At 32.4% G+C, this 19,609-nt stretch overlaps 1 protein-coding gene across 1 annotated transcript in view; it reads left to right on the top strand.

The window, feature by feature from the left end:
- Window positions 1-19,609, top strand: part of VEGFC (vascular endothelial growth factor C) — a 99,912-nt gene that overhangs the window by 60,098 nt on the left and 20,205 nt on the right. The window contains exons 2-3 of the mRNA XM_039882593.1: window positions 10,137-10,350; window positions 11,784-11,974. Of these exons, the coding sequence (XP_039738527.1) occupies window positions 10,137-10,350; window positions 11,784-11,974 (405 nt within the window). The remainder of the gene's footprint in view (window positions 1-10,136; window positions 10,351-11,783; window positions 11,975-19,609) is intronic.

The raw sequence follows: 19,609 nt of genomic DNA, 5'->3' as shown, positions 1-19,609 counted from the left end.
TCCAAAATCAGTACCATAGAAAATACATAGATGGGTGAATGAATTTATAAAAATTCATGCTTTTGCTAACTTTGAAATGAATTTTCAAATAGATTTTAGTTATAAAGAGAAATTTACCAGCTCAAGGGGTAGTAGAAATGTGAAATGGAATTTTTGTGTTTTCAGAAACAGTACTTCTGGTTAAATGATTCAAGTTTGTTTTACTCAACATTGTTTCATAGCAACAAATTCTGCTCCCTGCAACTTTAGTAAATAATCTGGACTCCTTTAGACACATGCTCATAAGCAATAAGTTTATATGGAATTAACTGCAATCTACAAAACAGGTATGCCTTAAAATTAGCAAATCCTGGGAAAGAACAAATTTAAGAATCTTATAATTAATATTCTCAGCTCTCAAAATATATATAATAAATACATATAATTCCTAACACGTAAACTCAGTGAAAGGAGAGACCTCACTCACAGACGGCATGCCTAGAACAGACTTTGGCATCTAGTAGTCATTCACTGCAAGTCATAAAATTGTAAAATTTTTCTTCCTTTACTATTTATTTAAAATATCTTATTAGAGACAGGTGACTACCTAGTGTACCAGCCTTCTTCTTGTATGTTTTACAAATATTATCTTATTTATACACACAGAAGCTTTTAAAGGTACTTTTATTATCTACATTTTATAAATGGAGAACCATAAGCTTCGGATTTTATTAATATTATCCTTATCTACACTTATTAAAAAGGTACTATAAACAAGCACTGGGCTACTTGTATACCTTATTTCAAAGTAGCTCATTTCATTGTAACAGCCGTGTTTATATTTCATGTAGGGACATGAGCCTCTAAGTTCACACAAATAGTAAATGGAGAAGCTGAGATTTAAACACAGATCTATCTGTGCCCAAAACTCATGCTCTTAGTATTAATTATACCATATATGTGTGGCTCTCCAAAACATGATCTTTCCTAGGAAACTCAGAATTCCATTAGACATTTATTAGAAACATATCTCTGTTGTATGCATTATGTGATTTTAAGTTGCATGCACATATGATTGGGCAAAATGAGATTTCACAAACAACATAGATTTTAAATGAATGAGTTAAGACTAAAATATGTTTTGAGAATTAAACTTTTTATGTAATTTAGTGACTATCCCTAACATATTATAGCCCACGTTTTGGCTGCTGTTATGACACTATTGCTGTTATTAACCATAGCTATTGTTGAGTGCCTAATATATGCAAGACACTTCACAATACATTTGACTTACATTATTTAATATCATTAAGTACCTCGATAAGTTTATTGAAAAAAACCATAATTAAAATTGTCATAGAAGAGGATGGAAATGAAATTGCAAGTATTTGTGTACATCAGTGATATTAAAATTTAGGACATCCCAGGTATAAGCCAAATAATGTGGTTAATGTCAAGATTGAATGTAAAGCTGTTGTAATGTATACTGGCATAAGGATAGACAAAATGACCAATGTAACAAATTCAAAAGCCCAGAAGCAGAGCCAACATATATAATTATATGATTCATAGCAAAGGGACCAGTGCAGTGCTATGGAGAAAATATGAGCTTTTCAGTAAATGGTGCGGGGCCAATTAGATATGAGAACAAATAGAATCTTGACCTCTACCTCACACTATACTTAAAAATCAATTCTAAGTTAATTTTAGGTCTGCATGTGAAAAATAAAATAATAAAGATTCTAGAAGATAACATAGGATATTTTTATGACTTTGTGGTAGGTAAAGATTTTTAAAAGAATATACCAAAAATACTAACCGTAAAGTAAAATTCAGACATCATTAATATTAAGAACTTTAATTCTAAATTTAAAAAAACCATTAAGAGTGTAAAAATACAAGTTTTATAGATAATTTCAACACACATATTCATTAAGAACTCTTACAAATTAATAACAAATAAGACAGCCAACAGAAATGAATAAGCAGCTTTTAACTGGCTCTTCTTAAACGAGGATAACCAATGTCCAAAGAACATAAAAGTGCTCAGTATTATCAATCACTAAGGCACTATACATTAAAACCACAACGAGATATTATCACATACCCATCAGAATAGCTAAAATTCAAAAACCAACACTGTCAGTTGTTGACAAATATATTTAGCCAGGAATTTCTTATACACAACCCTAAGGAATGTAAATTGGTAAAATTACTTCGGAAAATGGTTTGGCCATATCTATAAAGCTAAGTACGTGCATATCTCATGAACCATCAATTCTGTTTCTACTTATTTAACCCCCAAAACTTATACTTTGTCTATCAAAAGATGCAGAGCATACACTAGATAAATAAATTGCAATAATCCATACATTGGAGAACAAGACAGCAGTGAAACCAACTACTTTTCACAACAAAGGTGAATGTCATAAAGATTAGGTTGAGATAAAGGACCCAACACAAAATATATGCTGTAGGATACCATTTATGTACAATTTGAAAAACAGTAAATGCTAATTATATTAGTAGAAAATAGAAATGTAACAAATGGTAACATTTGTTGGGGAGTTATAACTGAAAAGGAAAACAGAAAGAGTCTGGGATGTGGTCAGTGCTCTGTATCTTGATCTGGGTATAATTACAAGAGTTTGTTCAATTTGTAAAAATTCATCAAACTGCATCCTTATGATTTTGTTCACTTCTCCATGTGAATATTATTATTCATTAATTAAAGATTTTTAAGAAGCAGTATTAATATTCTAGTATTAAATAGCATTAATATAAATTCATCTTTAAAATGTTAAAGAAAAGACATTTTACATAAAAGAAATAATAAGCCATTATATTTTTTAATTCAAATTAATTTTCTGAATAAGCATTTTTTAAAAAATATATAGAACTTGCTTTTGAAATTAGTTGAAGAGTCAGCAAAAACATTATAATCAATCAATGGTAAACAGTCATGAAACATTTTTAATTTACTTACCCTTACCCAGGAAGGTTGTGTCTAAACTGCTACTACGTTCTCTTCTTGTTATGAAACAAAGGAACGCTGTTGAGAAATGCCTGTGTAAAAAGAAAAATAATGTTACCCTGACCAGTAAATAAATCTACCTAAGAATATTACCATTACTAAGTCCAGCTGCTGCTGGTATTTTTGATCCGTTCATTCACTCATTCTGATGTTGCTAGGGATTTTACAAGGTGACGTTCATGCAAATTTTCAACCTTCTGAAGCCAATAAATGACAGAGCCCACTCTTAACTCAGCTGCAGTGTTTGCCAACAGTATCACTACTGACACGTTGGCCTGGATAATTCTTTTTGATAGGGACTGTTCTTTGCATTTTAGAACATTTAGCAGCATTCTCGGCCTCTACTTACTGGAGCCAGTAGCATCACCCCCACAGTTCTGAAATTGAAATGTCTACAGACATTGCCAAATGACCCTGGGGGGAAACGTCACCCCTGGTTGAGAGCCACTGCTCTATGATACACTCATTGGAATATTTGAGTCGTAAGTTTTAGTTCCTTGGCATTTCCTTAGTAGTCAGTAAATGCACTCGTTATTTTTGGCTTCATCTACCTGGTGCTGTTTTTGCAATCATATCTGGAAAAAAATTGGACATCATTTTGCCATTCTGCAGGAAACAGAAGTCAATCCTATTAAAGAATAAGAGGCAAGCAGCTGGTTTTCAGTGTTTAGTGCGGGAAATCAGTATGTATAGAATCTTATTGTCCACTGTGTTGATTATGCAGATATGACCGATTGTCTATTTGGTATTAATTTAGAATGTTACCTCAAAAATAACATAATTTAAAATGCATATTTAAAATATTTTCTAAGAGTCAACTTAGATTTTGATGAAATAAATATTTGATTTTTTAAATTCATATATATGATAAACTAAAAAAGTGACATTTAATAAATAAATAATTTATGCTATCAATAATAGATATAAAAGGAGTCTATTCTTCATTATAGCATTATTTTCAAAATTTACAATAAAACATTTCAGAGGATTAGGCAAAATTAAATTAAAACTTCCAATTAAAAACTTCCGATATTAAACTAAAACTTAAATATCTGCTTCCAGGGTTACCTATCTGTGGTACATCAGGTTGGTGTAGACATAGATTGATGGGTGACCTGTGGATGAAAGAATCCTGATCTAACACCTTTACTGAAACATTAGGTAAAATGATTTGTTAAGGTTCTGTAAAACATTTACAAATATCTATTCTTAGAAGGATACCATTTGATTTTCCATATTTATTTATGATTCTCTACCAAAGGATAATTTTAAAAGGGAATTTTATAACCATGTATTGGATGATTTCTCGAATCCAAAACCAGCCCAAACTTTTCTTTAAAGGGACATTTAAAAACAATTAGAATATACTTTTAAAATTTACAAATTTACCCAGCATGAATAGTTAGCTGAAGGAAACAGAACGACCCACAAGCTCATCTGTTGTACATCTTCCATTCATCAGCAAGAAGGGATGAATGAGCAAGTTCCTTTGCTATTGTAAGGGAAGAATAACCTTGGCAACCTCTTATGCTAACGATTGAATATGACCCTATTTTCAAAGGAGAAAGAAAACCTAACAGTAGTGTAAAGTTATTGACCTTGGTAACTTTACTTCTTTACGACAGATTGATTTCTACTGAGGATTCGTTTGTTTGTTTGTTTGTTTTAGGACAAAGAGATAATATATTTGATAAATAATACAACAAATATTTCCTATTAAAACTTTTAGTAAATATCTTATTAAACTGATAATTTGGCCAAATAATATTCCCTCTGCTTGATTTTGTGAAATTATCCATGACAATGTTCATCATTTTTAAATATAAAATATTACTTGAGCCAGACTTTTAAGGATAATGTATGGACGGTTTAAGAAAAATGTAAACATCCCTTATTTTCCTCTTAAACATTAAGTTTTTTCACTTCCTCCCCCCAAATATAGATATATTGAACATAATCAGATTTACCTGTGGGCCTTTTTGGCCACTTCATGGAAGTACAGTAGTGTGATCAAACCTTTTCTTTGAATGAATTTTGCCCATTCTTTCAGTTCTGGTTATGAGTATTTGATAAGAGTATATACTTTTTTTAGGTAAGAGGAAATTTCCCATGATCCAACCATATTCATTTCCCCATGAATTTTCAACTTCCTAAAACTAATAAATGAGTGTCAATTTTATATATAGCACAGCAATTAAGATTGTTTGAAGGGACTGTTGACATTGGACTTGTTTTTTAAAAGCTCATTTTCACTCATTGGCAAATCCAGGACCATTACTAATGTTTAACCTTATTGACTGCTACTGCTTCCCAGTAGTCATTGACTCTGGGTAATCACAGTTCTTGAGAGGAAGGACAACCTGCATGCACCTGTGCTTTCTCCCTAACAGGCATCTGAACCACAGACAATACAGAGCAACAAAAGAAAATCTAGGTTTTGTAAGCTATGTATGTAAAATGTAAAGTTGATTGGGGGCCACCGTCAATGATGCCTCCAGTGTTCATTTCATGTTATGATTTTTCATGAGTAGAGAAAATTACTGAGTACAGCTGAAACCCCAGAGCTCTTTCTCATCATCTAACTTCTGGAATCAGAGATCCTGCTTCATCTTTCTCCTGTTAGAGTAAGAAGGGAATGTATGTTAGGTTTGTGAATTATCAAGGAAGGGGTTTATTCCCGATTGTAGCTTCTTGCCTTTGACATTACACACTCAGCTTTGTCTTCCATAGCATCTCAAAATCCTGCCCTGAATGTCATGTAGGTTGCTGTTTGCAAATGCACATACTAGAAGTTAAATAAGAGTAATTACTGGAACCTCCTAATTGTTCCCCTCAAGGTAAAATGCAAAATTAGATTCATTTTTAGAATACTTGAAGCTTTTGATTACAGTTGGATATCTATTTATAAGACACTTTCTGTTTTAAGACATATCAAATCTCTTTGGAAAATAAAAGGAATATATTAATAATCAAGCAAATGATCTCTACATTCTGGAAAACATTGGTTAAAATATAAAGACTTCAGAAAGAATGAGAAAGAACCTGACTTTCATGTGGATAGCACTTCCACTTGAAAGATTTTGGTGTGTCCCTGGTTCAGAATTCATTTCTAGGTTACTGGGACCTCTTAAAATTCTTCAGAAGTAGAATTTGAATGTGAATGTGCCATGGTTAGCTGGCACATACTGTCCCCAAGATTTTGGCTTTCTCTGGATTCACAGAGCAGCCTTATTTCTTGGCTGACAATGCTCAATTTCTAGATTGATGCTCATTTAGAACAAAAATGCAGAAGACAGATCTAAAGAAATACTGCCCCAGAACTGTTACAGTACTCAAAGTTATAGTTCAAAATTGTGTAAAATTTCAATTTATCTAAAAACCAATGTTTGTACTGTGCTTTTGCTCCCTCAGGATGTTATAATGACAAGTAAACCCACCCTTGACTAAAAAATTTATAATATGCTTTTATAGCAAATATCCATTTGAATCATCCAAAAACTTTGAATAAAATGTTATTATAGTTGACCCTTAAACAATGTGGATTTGAACTGTGTGGGTCTACTTCTACACTGATTTTTTCCAATAAATGCCTATATTGTTTTAAATTTGCGGTATGCATTGTTCTTTGTCACTTTATGTAGGGAACTGGCACATCCACAGATTCTGGTATTTAGGGGAGCCCTAGAACCAACTCCCTGGGGATGCTGAGGGAAAACTAAGTTTCAAAAATTATGTGCGGATTTTCAGCTGTATGGGGTCAGTACCCCAAGCCCCACTCCATGTTGTTCAAAAGTCAACTATATTTTAATTTTGCAGAGTAAAATGACGTTTAAAGAAATGAAATCTAATGCTACTCTATTAATAAGGTCTATAAAAATGGAACTTTTGATACTAAAGCTCATTTTACTTCCACACAAATATGATAATTAAAGTCTAGTAGGAATAGGTAAATTGCTTGGTATTTTTTTACGTTTGTCTGTGATAGCTTTTGCTAGTGATTGTTATAAATTACATAATAAAGTTATACTTTATGCAGCAACAACAGTAAAGTAAATCAAAAGCTGAATTGAGAGCATATACAATGTACAGCCTGCCAATGTACTTAGAGATCATTACTCTTCAATTTTTATTTTGGTAATAAAAAGTTAATATGTTTATTATTTAAAATTTAAAATACAGAAATGTATAAAAAAGAACATAATAATTGCCTTAATTCTGAAATTTGGAGAAGTTAACTATTGTTTTTGCTGCTTATAAGACTATATACTCACATGTATACAATCTATTCAGATATAAATTTCGTTCTGTGAAAAGATCGTACTACAGTTAAGAACATTGTGTATACTGTGTATAAATTGTCTACTTTTTCATAGAATATATTATGAACTTCTTTTCATGTCTAAATTATACATTGTAGCATCGTAGAGTGTCATTACATTACTTTCCATGCTAATTTCTGTTTGCACTGTATATTATTTAATCAATTATTATGCACTATTTTAGCAGCCTTGTGATGAATTTGAACATATATCTGGTATAATTACATTATTACTTCAATTGGATAGGAAATTTAATGCCAAAGTGAATTTGCTGTCTAAAATGGAGGTTGTTTTTAAGGCCCTTCAACTTGAAATAGCACATTTTTCATAAATAGCTGTGCAAATTTACATTCCCACCATGATTGAAAGGAATTACAGTTTTCTTCACTTTTTCCATCACTGAATATATATTTTAATATATTTATTCTTTGTGAATATTCAGTTCAAGTTCTTTGCCCATTTCTTCATTGAAGTACCTGCTTATTTTTTCGCAATAACATGTTAATACAATATTTTTAAAATGTTAGTCCTTTTTCATCTGTCATCTATACTGCAAATAGTTTTCCAACTTTACTATTTGTCTTTTATTTTGTTTACAGTGTTTTCTACCTTACAGATAGTTTATATTTTATTTTTACATTCACTTTTATAAAGGCCTTTTTCCAGCCTATAAATATAAATATAATAACTTTTATTTTCTACTAACATGTTTTGTTCATTTTTTAATATTGCATTTTCTTTATTGTGAATCGTATGCTGTATGTTTCTCCTACTGATCTTTTAGGTAACTTAATGTTTGCTCTTACATACGTAATTATTGTTATAGTTATTTTTTATTTCTAAATTTTAAAGTGCAAAAGTGATTTGCTTTAAGACTTCAAGTAACACTTAATTGAAAGTCCCTCTTTATCACAATCTTTTTTCTTAGAAGTTTGATGCATATCTTTCATTGTGCAGTGTATAACACTGGTGTGTTGTATTGCATCTCCTCCTGTTAGAGCGAACACTCATGCCGGTTTCATGTGAGATTCTTGCAGTCAGCTTAGGTCACAACCTGACTGACTTTAATTGTGGCTAAGTTACAGGGGAAAGAACCACAGAGACCCACAGATCACACAGTCCAGTGTTGCTCCTTGTGTTCAAGGGTGAGTCAAGCAAACAGAGACAAACAAAAGCCATTTATAATGTATCCCTTCAGGTAGCACTCACCGCAGATATACCTGTGCACTTGTATCATCTTTCTCTCCAGTAATCATCCTTTTAGATTCTGTAACATTTTTTACTCTTGAATGTTGTGTCATATGTGAGATTTTTCTGAGACAAATAGTTCATAAACATTTAATTGGAAAACTCTGTGAGAGTTTTTTGTCACTTTCATTTTAGCTAAGATCTCTCCATCCCCACCCTCCATCTATTCAAAAGAATTATATTTTGTATAGCTGTATGGCATATCAAAAATCACTCTATATATTCCAGAAGGCAATGGATTAAAACTATATTTTCATAACAAGACCTAAAGAGATTAAGTGATCAGCTCAATTCACACAATAAATGAAGAAAGGGGAAACCCCAAAATTTATAGCCATTTTTATTATCTAGTAGGAAGTTTTGTAATAACATAAGAAAACTACATTAAATTATGTCTCTCAAAATGTAGTACAAAAATCATCTATTTCAGAATATCTTGATTATTAAAAGTGGTGGTGAAAGACTTTCTATTAATTAGCGTTCAATTTGCAAAGCAAATATATTGACTTTGTACTTCAAAAATTGGTGAAAGACTGTATTAAATAGCATTTCAATTTGTAAAGCAAATATATTGACTTTGTACTTCAAAAAAAAACATTAAAACGAAGTTTCTTGCTTTCCATTCAAGAAACCTGATGGGGGGATGTAAGGGGCAGTTACCTGCGTTATTAACAGCTCTCTGGTCTGGAGCAAGTATTTACTTATATATTCAGCCTTTGAAACTGGGATAATCATGACAACATAAAACAACACTTGGGGTTGTATTTCACATTTCAGATAAAGTTAAACAATGGGCCACATTTTTCCATAATTACAACATATAATTTAGAAAAAAATATATTTTTCTTAAGTATGATAACTACTTGAATATAATTTGGAATGTTTTACTTAATTGGATGCACTAATATAGACAGTTAACTATTTGTAAGCAGAATTAATGCTCTGTGATCTATTCCATGTCTTTTTTATACCAGAATAAATCTTTATGATCAATTTTTTTGGAAATACTGGAGGTTCTGCAATATATAAACCTTGCTGTGATGCTGTTTAAATCCCTTTCTTCATGTGATTATCGATTCTTAAATAGCTTCAGTAAAACGACCTTATTTTAAGCATCCTGCTTAATTATATTTTGTCAATGTTGATAACTTAAAATGAAACAAAGCATGAGAGTGGATTTCACTTTAATTTTATTTATTTTGTAGGATAATACAAGCTTGAATAAATTTTTGAACTTAGAAATTCACCATTTATATAAAATAATTATAAATAAAATAAGCTACTTCAAAATTATTTTTAATATTATATCCCACAAAATTCTTATCTTGAAAACTAAATATTACATTTTAATGGTGGGATTCAATTTCATTTTGATTATGATATTCAAATTAAAATAAGAATACTTTACCATGAAAAATTAAATAATTCAGGGATAATTAATAATATTTTTAATAGGGATCCAGCATATATAACATTAGACCTAAAAGTTTTTCAATGCATCTGTTTCCAGATCCCTCAATCTGATAAGTAATTGATCTTGCATGTTTCTTTGACAGGCTTATGCAGGAAAAGATCTGGAGGACCAGTTGCGGTCGGTGTCTAGTGTAGATGAACTCATGACTGTACTCTACCCAGAATACTGGAAAATGTACAAGTGTCAGTTACGGAAAGGAGGCTGGCAACAAAATAAAGAACAACCCAATGTCAAAACAAGAACAGAAGACACTATAAAATTTGCTGCAGCACATTATAATGCAGAGATCTTAAAAAGTAAGTATGGGGAAGAAAATATATAATAAGCTTCATATATCAACACAGTGAGTTACCAGCCTGGTTCTTTAATTTCAGTATTTGTACCACCGAACAGCTTTAAGGGCCGGAAGTAAAGAAAATGTCATTTTCAAAATATAGCATTTTGTGATTTCACTGTGAGTAGTTAAGATAATTTCTCGAAATATAAAGAGAGAAAGATACATGCATATCGACACTTTAATTTTTTTGAGGTGCTATCCCATCGAAAAATTTTAAAATATATAGATATATTTTACACATTGTCAGTTTAATCATGTAAACATTCCATATCTTACAAAATAACTGCACATAAATTTTCTTTCTGATGTAGATTTAGAAATGCTTAATTTCTAAACCATGCCAGATCATCTTTTCAAATACTACTTGTTGCCTTGTTGCTTCATAGGTAACTGGCTTAAGAGCTAGATTTTGATAAAGCCCTGAGAGACCTGGCATAAAGTGTCACAAAAAAATTATGATGTTGCATAAAATGCCCACCATAGTATAAGTTGGTGGGTTATTTTTAAAAAGTAATTCCCTTCAGTTATTAGATATTAATTTTTATGAAGGTTTGAGATTGCAAAGTATTTTGAGAACAAAACCAACCAAACAAAATGGCTTCGTGGTTGAATAACCAATAGTTTATGTCCTTTTCTCCAATATTCTTATTTTAGGGGAAATGTGAGATATATAAACTAGAACATTTAGGAAGTACATCATTTGTAATGCAGTATTCAAAGAGTCAGCAGTGCTCTAAGTAAACCAATTAGAATTCCAAGAGAACATGAAAGAAACAGGAAATTTTGACTTTCCTGAAAAAACTTAGTTTAAGATAGGTGTCCCAGTTGATGGAAAATATCCTTGCATTTCAAGTAGCTACCACCATGACTTTACCCAAAATTGCCAAATAGCCTGTCTGAAAGTGATTTTGAATTGAGTCCAAAACTATAGTCATGTTCTCATTTACATCTAAGTTTTAAAAGAAAAATTAAATCATGTTGTTTATATTTGCTTTGAGACCACAAAAAGAGTACATACTATAGCAAATGAGCATGACTCATCTTCGCAGGTCTTATAAACATCTATATATAAATTTTCATTTTCTTGAGTAAAGAAAACCAAACATAAGTGCTGCAGAATATTGGCATAATATTCTGCATAGTCGTAATTCAACTTGTTTCATGGTTGTAGAAATTAGATATTTTAGAAAATATCCTTAGCTGCTCTGTTAAATATTATATGGTATTCCAATTCCCGGGCAATTTAGGATCCTGTCAATTATTTTTTTAAAGTTATGCGTAACACTTTAATCTTAAAATCTAAAATCAAATGTGAGCAACTTCCAACTGCTGTGGGCTGTTTCCCTCTTCGTGGCTTCTGTGTAACTTCTGGCCTTCCCTATGACTCGACAGGTATTGATAATGAGTGGAGAAAGACTCAATGCATGCCACGTGAGGTGTGTATAGATGTGGGGAAGGAGTTTGGAGCAGCTACAAACACCTTCTTTAAACCTCCATGTGTGTCCGTCTACAGATGTGGGGGCTGCTGCAACAGTGAGGGGCTACAGTGCATGAACACCAGCACAGGCTACCTCAGCAAAACGGTAGGTGTTTCAGCTTCCTCAGGAGGCCTCTCAAACAGAGCCCTTGACTCTGGAAGTGATATGCTTAAACTCTGGTCCCTTTAAAGTAACAGTTTAATTCGGAGTTTCTTGTATTTTCTTTGGGAAATTAAGTTTTTAATTTTGTGGTTTTGATGACATGACAAAGGAAGTAAATGATGCTTTATGAACTCTTTTGATACATGGTATCAAAGCCAAGTGAAGGAAATAGTAAATATACATATGAATGTGTGTATGCACATCCATGCACATACACGCACATACATTTACACACACATATGTTGATCTTTGAGGATAAACATTTTCATTTGTCAATAAATTACTTTTAAATGATTAAGACTTCTAATTATAGAGACACAGTACACATTACATATTCAATATATATAATTACAAGTATGTGATCTATGAAACAGTGGAATAGTATTGACATAAGCCATCACATTGAGCATATTTATTGTGTTCATTTAGAAAGCAAAGGATATATTCTGACACCAAATCTTGGGTATTTTGAACAAACTGTAAAGCTCCTAATAAATAACCAAGAAACTTCCCTTATGGTTCAGTTTGGAAGCAGGATTTTCACAGCAGACGTACAGACCTGCAATCCTTTGGTGGAAGAGGAGGCTGGCTGTCAGAGGCCACGTCTCGGTGCTGATGACCCACCATGGAGTGTTGTTTAAAATGATGTGTGACATTGGCCTCTGCACGTGTTTGGAGAAGCCCAGCCTGCAGCTCTGAGCTTGCGGATGCAAACTCCTTCCTGAAAGACAAAACCATGGTTGCTTGAAAGGCTTTTCCAATCTATTTTGAGAGTTGGAATAGCATAGGTAATCTGGCTCCATTCGGAACTGGCATTTGACCTTTAGAATGAAAACTGAAAATATTTCAAAAATGTGTTGATAGATTTAACAAATAAGAGAACAGTCTCTTCTCTTTTCTTCCATTTGTAGTTTATAGGAGCAAAAGTCAACATTGTATTCCTCTTACTATTGGTTTACTAAATATATGTTTTATGTGCCAAATAGACAACAAGAGTGCCTTAGGTAGACTCTACACTTGGAAAACAGAACATTAGTACATTGTCAGAAACAAAACAAATAAACTTTGCCTCTGGTAACCACAAATGGTTTTTCTGTGACCACTGCATATTTATTCCCTACATTTGTCTAATTAGGTCCCATATTCGCCTAATTGGTTTTGGGGTGAAATTATTCAGAGACAAGTGTGTATACACACAGTATACAAACTGCTTTGTCAGGTTGAAGGCACAGAGGAGTTTAGGCTTTCAAAGTTATAAAGTGTCAGGGCTAAAAAGCATTTAGTGCTAAGTTTCAGGTACACGTAGCTGAAACAGAATTTGGTCCAGCATCTTCAGTACTTAAACATCAAATATGTTATTTTTTCTATAAGAAAATTGCCTCCTTTATATCACATGGAATCAGTTCTCACTATATTTCATCTTCTTTTACCTCCAGGCTTCATAGAATTTGGGATTACTCTTATAATTTATCATGTTAATGTTACCCGCTTCCTCTCAATCATCTACTCATGTGAAAAATCAAAATTTACCTATAAAATGTTCAAAGTCTATCTTTTGTTGTTGGTTTATGTTGTCCAGTTTTGTTTTGATCTTTTATTTCAAATAATTTTTGCATTGTGTTCTTAAATGTATATATCATTATAACAGCTGAGTAGTTTTCATTTTAGCATTGCAGTTTTTTTAAAGATTTGCAGATATTTGGAATTAAAATTTTGATGTTAATTGAAAACAAGGTACTTAGTTTTCAGGGTTCTGTCCCAAGACACCTTCTTCTCTGACTCTGTGTACTCCAGGTTTCCCCACCTACTCTTCTGCTCTTCATGGTGATTTATTCCTAAATCTTTATCCCCGGCTCAGACTTCTCTTGTGGTTTCCCTACTACCTACTCAACCTGTAACTTGGCTTTCTCTCAGACATCATAGTTGATCAGTGTCAGACTGGAGTTATGACCATTTTTTCCCCCATCCCCACTCCACCCTCACAAATAAACAAGCAAGTAAAAAAATCTTCTTTTTCCAGTATTCTGTCTCAATAAATGACACCATTCATTTAGTCGATCGATCCAAGTTATTCTTCCTTTCACTAAAAGCCTAATCAATAATTCCAGTTAAATCTACCTTCTAACATCTCTGGAATCCATCCTGAGTCTTCATCCTGCTGATCCCACTCTGGTCTAGGCCATTCATTACTCACCGGGACCGGCCTAATAACTGGTCTCAAACCTCCATTCTTATTTCCCTACAATGCATTTACCACATTTTAGCAGTGAGAATTTTTTCTTTTCTAAATAATAAATCACATACTGCTCAAAACTCTTCAGTAAAATTTGTATTCTTGGGACTAAGCCAGCATTCAGCTAGTGTATTGATAAACTGGTCTTTTCTAATTGGATTGTTCAGGATGGCAATCATTCTGATAGGTTGGTGCAAATATTCAAAATTGCTGAGTATTTTGAATGGCATTCCTCTTTAGGTTAAATCCTTCAACATGGTTTACAGGGCTCTCCATGGCCTGGCTAATGCCTAAATCTGCACCCTCAGTTTTCACTACTCTTCCCGTCAAATAGTACTTTCCACCAGGACCCAAATTTTTTTACTACTTAAATTATGCCAATATCTCTTATTTCCAAATTACTACAATGCTGTGCCCCATGTTTGGAACATCTCATATTTCCACTTATCTAGCTAATTTCTACTCATCCTTAGGCTTAGACATAAATGTCACTTCCACTCATGTTGTATGCTCCAATAGCATCATTTTGGTGACATTTTAGCATCATTACCTTCTATGTCTATCAGATGGTTTTAGTCCGTAAGCTCTAAACTCCATGAAAGCAAAGCTTGTGTTTGGTTATCACCCTAGGACATAGCACGGTAGTTGCCACATAGTAAACACTTGGCATTAAATAGAATGAATATTTAAGTGAGAACACATTTGGTATCAAAATTAGAGTCTTGAGTATGCTAATTTGGAAGAATCTGAGTGGTATTTAGGTGGAGATACCAAATGCTTGGGCATAAAATTCTAGAATTCTGCAGTGGTGTTTGGATCTTTAGCCACAGATTTGGGAGGATAAATGTTTGATAAATGTTTGGAGGCCCTGGTGTGGTTGTTGCCTCTTAGAGGATTCATGGATCAGGAGAGAAGAGGGAAAACCAATGCCAGGGGAACATCAGTATTCAGTCATCATCAATAGCCCCATCCGTTTCTCCCTTTAATTTTATAATATCATACCCTTCTCCCCCTTGAAGAATGCACTCAAAATTTTTATTATAGCAAAAGGATAATTTTAATTTAAATTCAATCAAGCAAGTGTGGTGAAGCACACTTCATACTCGGCTGTATAATGGGTATACAGTGATGTGTGGACCCTGCACTAATGGAGCTTACAATTTGGCAGAGAAAAGCAACATTCATGAAGTAATTAAAGGTAGTCAAAGTGTTGGAAAGAGAAGTGCAAAGGTTTATGAAAATACACATCAAGAATGTTATAAACTGAGGGAGAGAATGAAATTCCCGAAGGCAGTGTGCTCATTTGTGTTTAACATTTTTACTATTGTTGCAGCTTGTTAAAGCTTGTACTCAAGTAACACCTTTTCCTAAGTTTATTTTATGATATTTTCAATGTAGTTTCAATAAATGGGAACGTGTGATGATTTCTTTTGAACATAAAAGGAACTTACTGCTGTATTTTCTGAAGGAAAAAAAAGGAATTTTTATTTTGTTAAAGGAGTTCCAGACACATCTTTTAGCAGCAAAAGTAACCAATTGGAATCATGTAAATTGTAAGGACAAAGTACCTTAAGTAATGTAAAACCTACGAGTTTTATGGAAGCTTCATAGAAATTCTTTTATGGGGCTCAATGAAGGGCGTGTTATCAGAACGTGTGAGGAAGCCAGCCGTTAGTTGAAAAGTAAAACCATATGCACCAAGCATTCCAAAGTGAACTAATCGATAACAACTGCTTCAAAGTCCTCCGTAGCTAATACCTAAGTCGCTTTGAAAAGTTAAGTTGATTGGATGTCTTTTTGACCTCTTTCATAAACATATCCTTTAAGTGTATTTTCTTATGGGAAGTTGTATATGTATTTAAGAGGTATAACCAAAAAGTAGTATGTATATTTTGCAGAACATCAATTATTTCACGACCAAAGTAGAAGCAGAAGAAAGTCATCTGCCTTTGAGCCAAACATTTAGAGTAAAAAGTTCTTTAAATGTTAGTGTTTACCTAATATATTTTTACCGAAGATAGGAATGAAAGAGAACTTCTAAATCCCTGGGGCTTTCTTGGTAATCTTAGGGTTAGAGCTCAAGAAACTGGAGCCCCTTTGCTATGTTCATTAGTGCTCAGGAAGCCAGCTCAGCCTGGCAGCCAGGTCTCTTCTAGCTTATTCTGATATCCTGGACAGCATTAGTTAAAAATCCGTATTGCCATCTTTAAAAGAAATAGCTATTCTTTTTAAAAATTATTTTATAAAGGAATAATGTAGGTATATATGTTAGCAAAAGCACTCCAGATTATACAAGTTAAATGGAGTATCTCATACAATTTTCTTTTACAGAAAAAATTTTTAAACCTAAATAAAATGTGCAACTATTGAACGAAACTTAGAGATGTTATTTTTCACTGCAGATATAGTTCTCCGAGTAATTAAACAGAACACTGCAGCAATCTGAAAGATTAGTTTACGACATTCATATGTATTCAACAAGCAGAATTTGATTTGTTTTTAATGTTTTGTTAATTAATATATGGCATGCACAGTTGTTGGAAATCAGATTTTAACCAGATGTGGAAAAAGAACTCTACACCAATACCAGTTATCAGAAGTTTCTTTAAGGATAACATTTGCCTTAAGAAAAAAATTAATGCATCTATTAAAAATACCACTTTTTTTTTTCAATTCAGGGTAGTGATCATGTCTACAAATTTTGTTCAGTATTTATAATTCAGTATTCTTGAATTGAAGTTTTTATTATCATAGCACTGTATATACATTTTATATATAATAATACGCTAAAATTAATTCAGTGCCAGATATAAATCTGTTAGGATCTGCTGTCTTGAGTTCTTCCCAGACCTAATTTAAGTTCCATAGGCCCTAGATGGCTGGCTATGTGGTTGGTATGCACAGTTGAAATGCCAACAATGAACCCTCAATTTCTTCTTTTCTCATTTTCAGGGATTATGTCTTTAAATATTGCATAGTGTTTCTATCTGACTTTACAATTATTTATCACAGTCTCCAGACTGTTTCCATACTTAATTACTGGACTCAAGGCTGGAATATTTAAATTAAATATGGTCATATATTATGCACTGAAGAGAAACCAGTTATATTTTTGGGTGTAAAGCTATTATAAAAGAAGGCATTTTTTGTTTCCTATTTGTATGCACGCAAACATTCCTTTAGATTTAGTTAATCCAGGGTCTCTCAGTAAGGAAGTTCTACACCTTTTTCTTGAATATCCTGCTAGATAAGTAGAAATAGGAATTGTTGCTTTACAACTGTTGCTATGCTGATGTAAACAACCTATTGTTTCAAAATGTTGCTTTATTTGAAGTTCATTCTTGCTGGTGAGAATTGACTATTAAATATTCTTTTTAAAAAATTCCAGTTGATAGCAATGGGGAACCTCTCAGTTGGAAATGATTGCCATTTCCTTTCGTTTATTACAGTTTTACAAAATACACAATTGGAATTTTTTTCAATTTACAGCCTTGTTTAAATGCCTTCTTTATATAAGTCCTTCAGATCTTTAAAACCAGCAATTCTTTTTAATAGGCATATGCTGATAGTATAGCATCAATCGTCATAATGAATTTTGTTATTTAGATCCTAAATTAGATACAAGCTAATATCACCTTATCATTCAAGAGTAATTCATTTTATAGCATAAAACTATTTTAAGAAAATTATGTTCAAAATGTCAAATTATAATTGTCATGATTGTCCATCAGTATTGACCAAATAGACATATATACATGGAATTATTAGCTAATGCTGCACATACTACATAACTTTTGCACTCTGGCTTTAAATCTAAAATAGAAAATTCTGTCGTACACACATTAAAGCACAAAATAGTCTGAAAAATCATATAAAGATTCTTATTTTATTAAAATGTAAAGAATCTGTTGTCTCAGACACTAATGTGTTTGGGTAGACCTTGACTCTTTAGAGAAAATGATGGTTGTGTTGATTCAGATCTTTATATAATAGCAAGCACAAATTTCATAAGAAAGTTAAACTGTAGGTGCTTGCTCACTAACAGCATTTGTGGTAAATTTTTTTTGATATTTTTAAAATTTAACAGTATCATTATATATTATATATATTGTAGGTTATTTGATACTTTTAAAATTTAACAGTATCATTATATATTATATATGTTGTAGGTTATTTTATATAACATGTTGTATACAATATGCATATTATAAAGTTATTTTTAATGCACTCTGTTAGTAACAGTGATTAAGTATAGCTATACAAAATTCACAGTTCTATAAAGAAAACAGAATTTACTGGGTTTATTAAAAAGGTAGTAGAAATATGATTTAATCATTTTAGATGAAAAAAAGTCAATGTACTCATTTAAGACTAGTGCAGAAATAAACTGGAAAATAGAAGAGGCCCCTTTAATGTGTGACAAGAACTAGCATAGGTACAATTATGTCTTAATGCACACATACAACATACTCTCAGTAGATGTTCCTAATTTTCTGAAATTATAGATAAATAAAACTCAATTATTAAGAATATTTCTACTTTTATTATTGGTCAAAGACATCTTTGTCTGGACCCTTAAAATTTTTCCACACTGACACAGTCAAGTAGAGAATTAAGGAAACTGTCTGAAAAACACAGTTCACAATTTGAAGGTGAAAGAAGTATTTCAGGGGAATAAAGGTTTTATTTTATTTTTTTTAATTTTTCAGTCTATTTATTCCTTTTGATGAAATTAACTGAACTCAATTGGCCAGTTCCCTACATAAACTCCAACAAGGGAAATAAAACATCAATAATTAAAATTTTATTTTCTTTTATTTAATTAGTTAAACTCTAAGTAATTTTTCTCCCAAACTATACTGTAGTTTTAACACACATGATGTCTTCAACCTATAGAAAAAAAATACTGCTCTAAATGGTGACTTTTTAAATGCCTCATGTCCCTTTATTCTTTAAGGAGCGTATTTACCAACACAAATCTCTTCTACCTTTTGTAAGTATAGAGTCAGGCTTATTTACGCAGAAAGATGCTTTCTTAATGGGCATTTAACTCATCCCCTCCTGACTAGAGCATTCTTCACAGCCCCAGTTCCTGAATACACACGTGATACTTATGGGCAGGCCCTGATTGTGGACATTATCCACCCAGGAATGACTGAATCTAGTCATGTTTACTGAAATGCTCACTGTGATCTCTTCCTTCTTTGGAAAGCATGCCAGGGTGGAATCTGGAATGGCAGTGATCACTGAGAGTAGGAATGATGTTGCTGAGGCTTAAGGGTGGGAAAAAATCCTTAACTTTTCTACAATAACAATAGCCGTTATCTTAAATAGTGCCTTATCCT

Source organism: Pteropus medius, unplaced genomic scaffold (assembly GCF_902729225.1).
Source record: "Pteropus medius unplaced genomic scaffold, Ma_sr-lr_union100, whole genome shotgun sequence".
Classification (NCBI taxonomy): domain Eukaryota; kingdom Metazoa; phylum Chordata; class Mammalia; order Chiroptera; family Pteropodidae; genus Pteropus; species Pteropus medius.
This window is presented reverse-complemented; position numbering and strand designations above follow the sequence as displayed.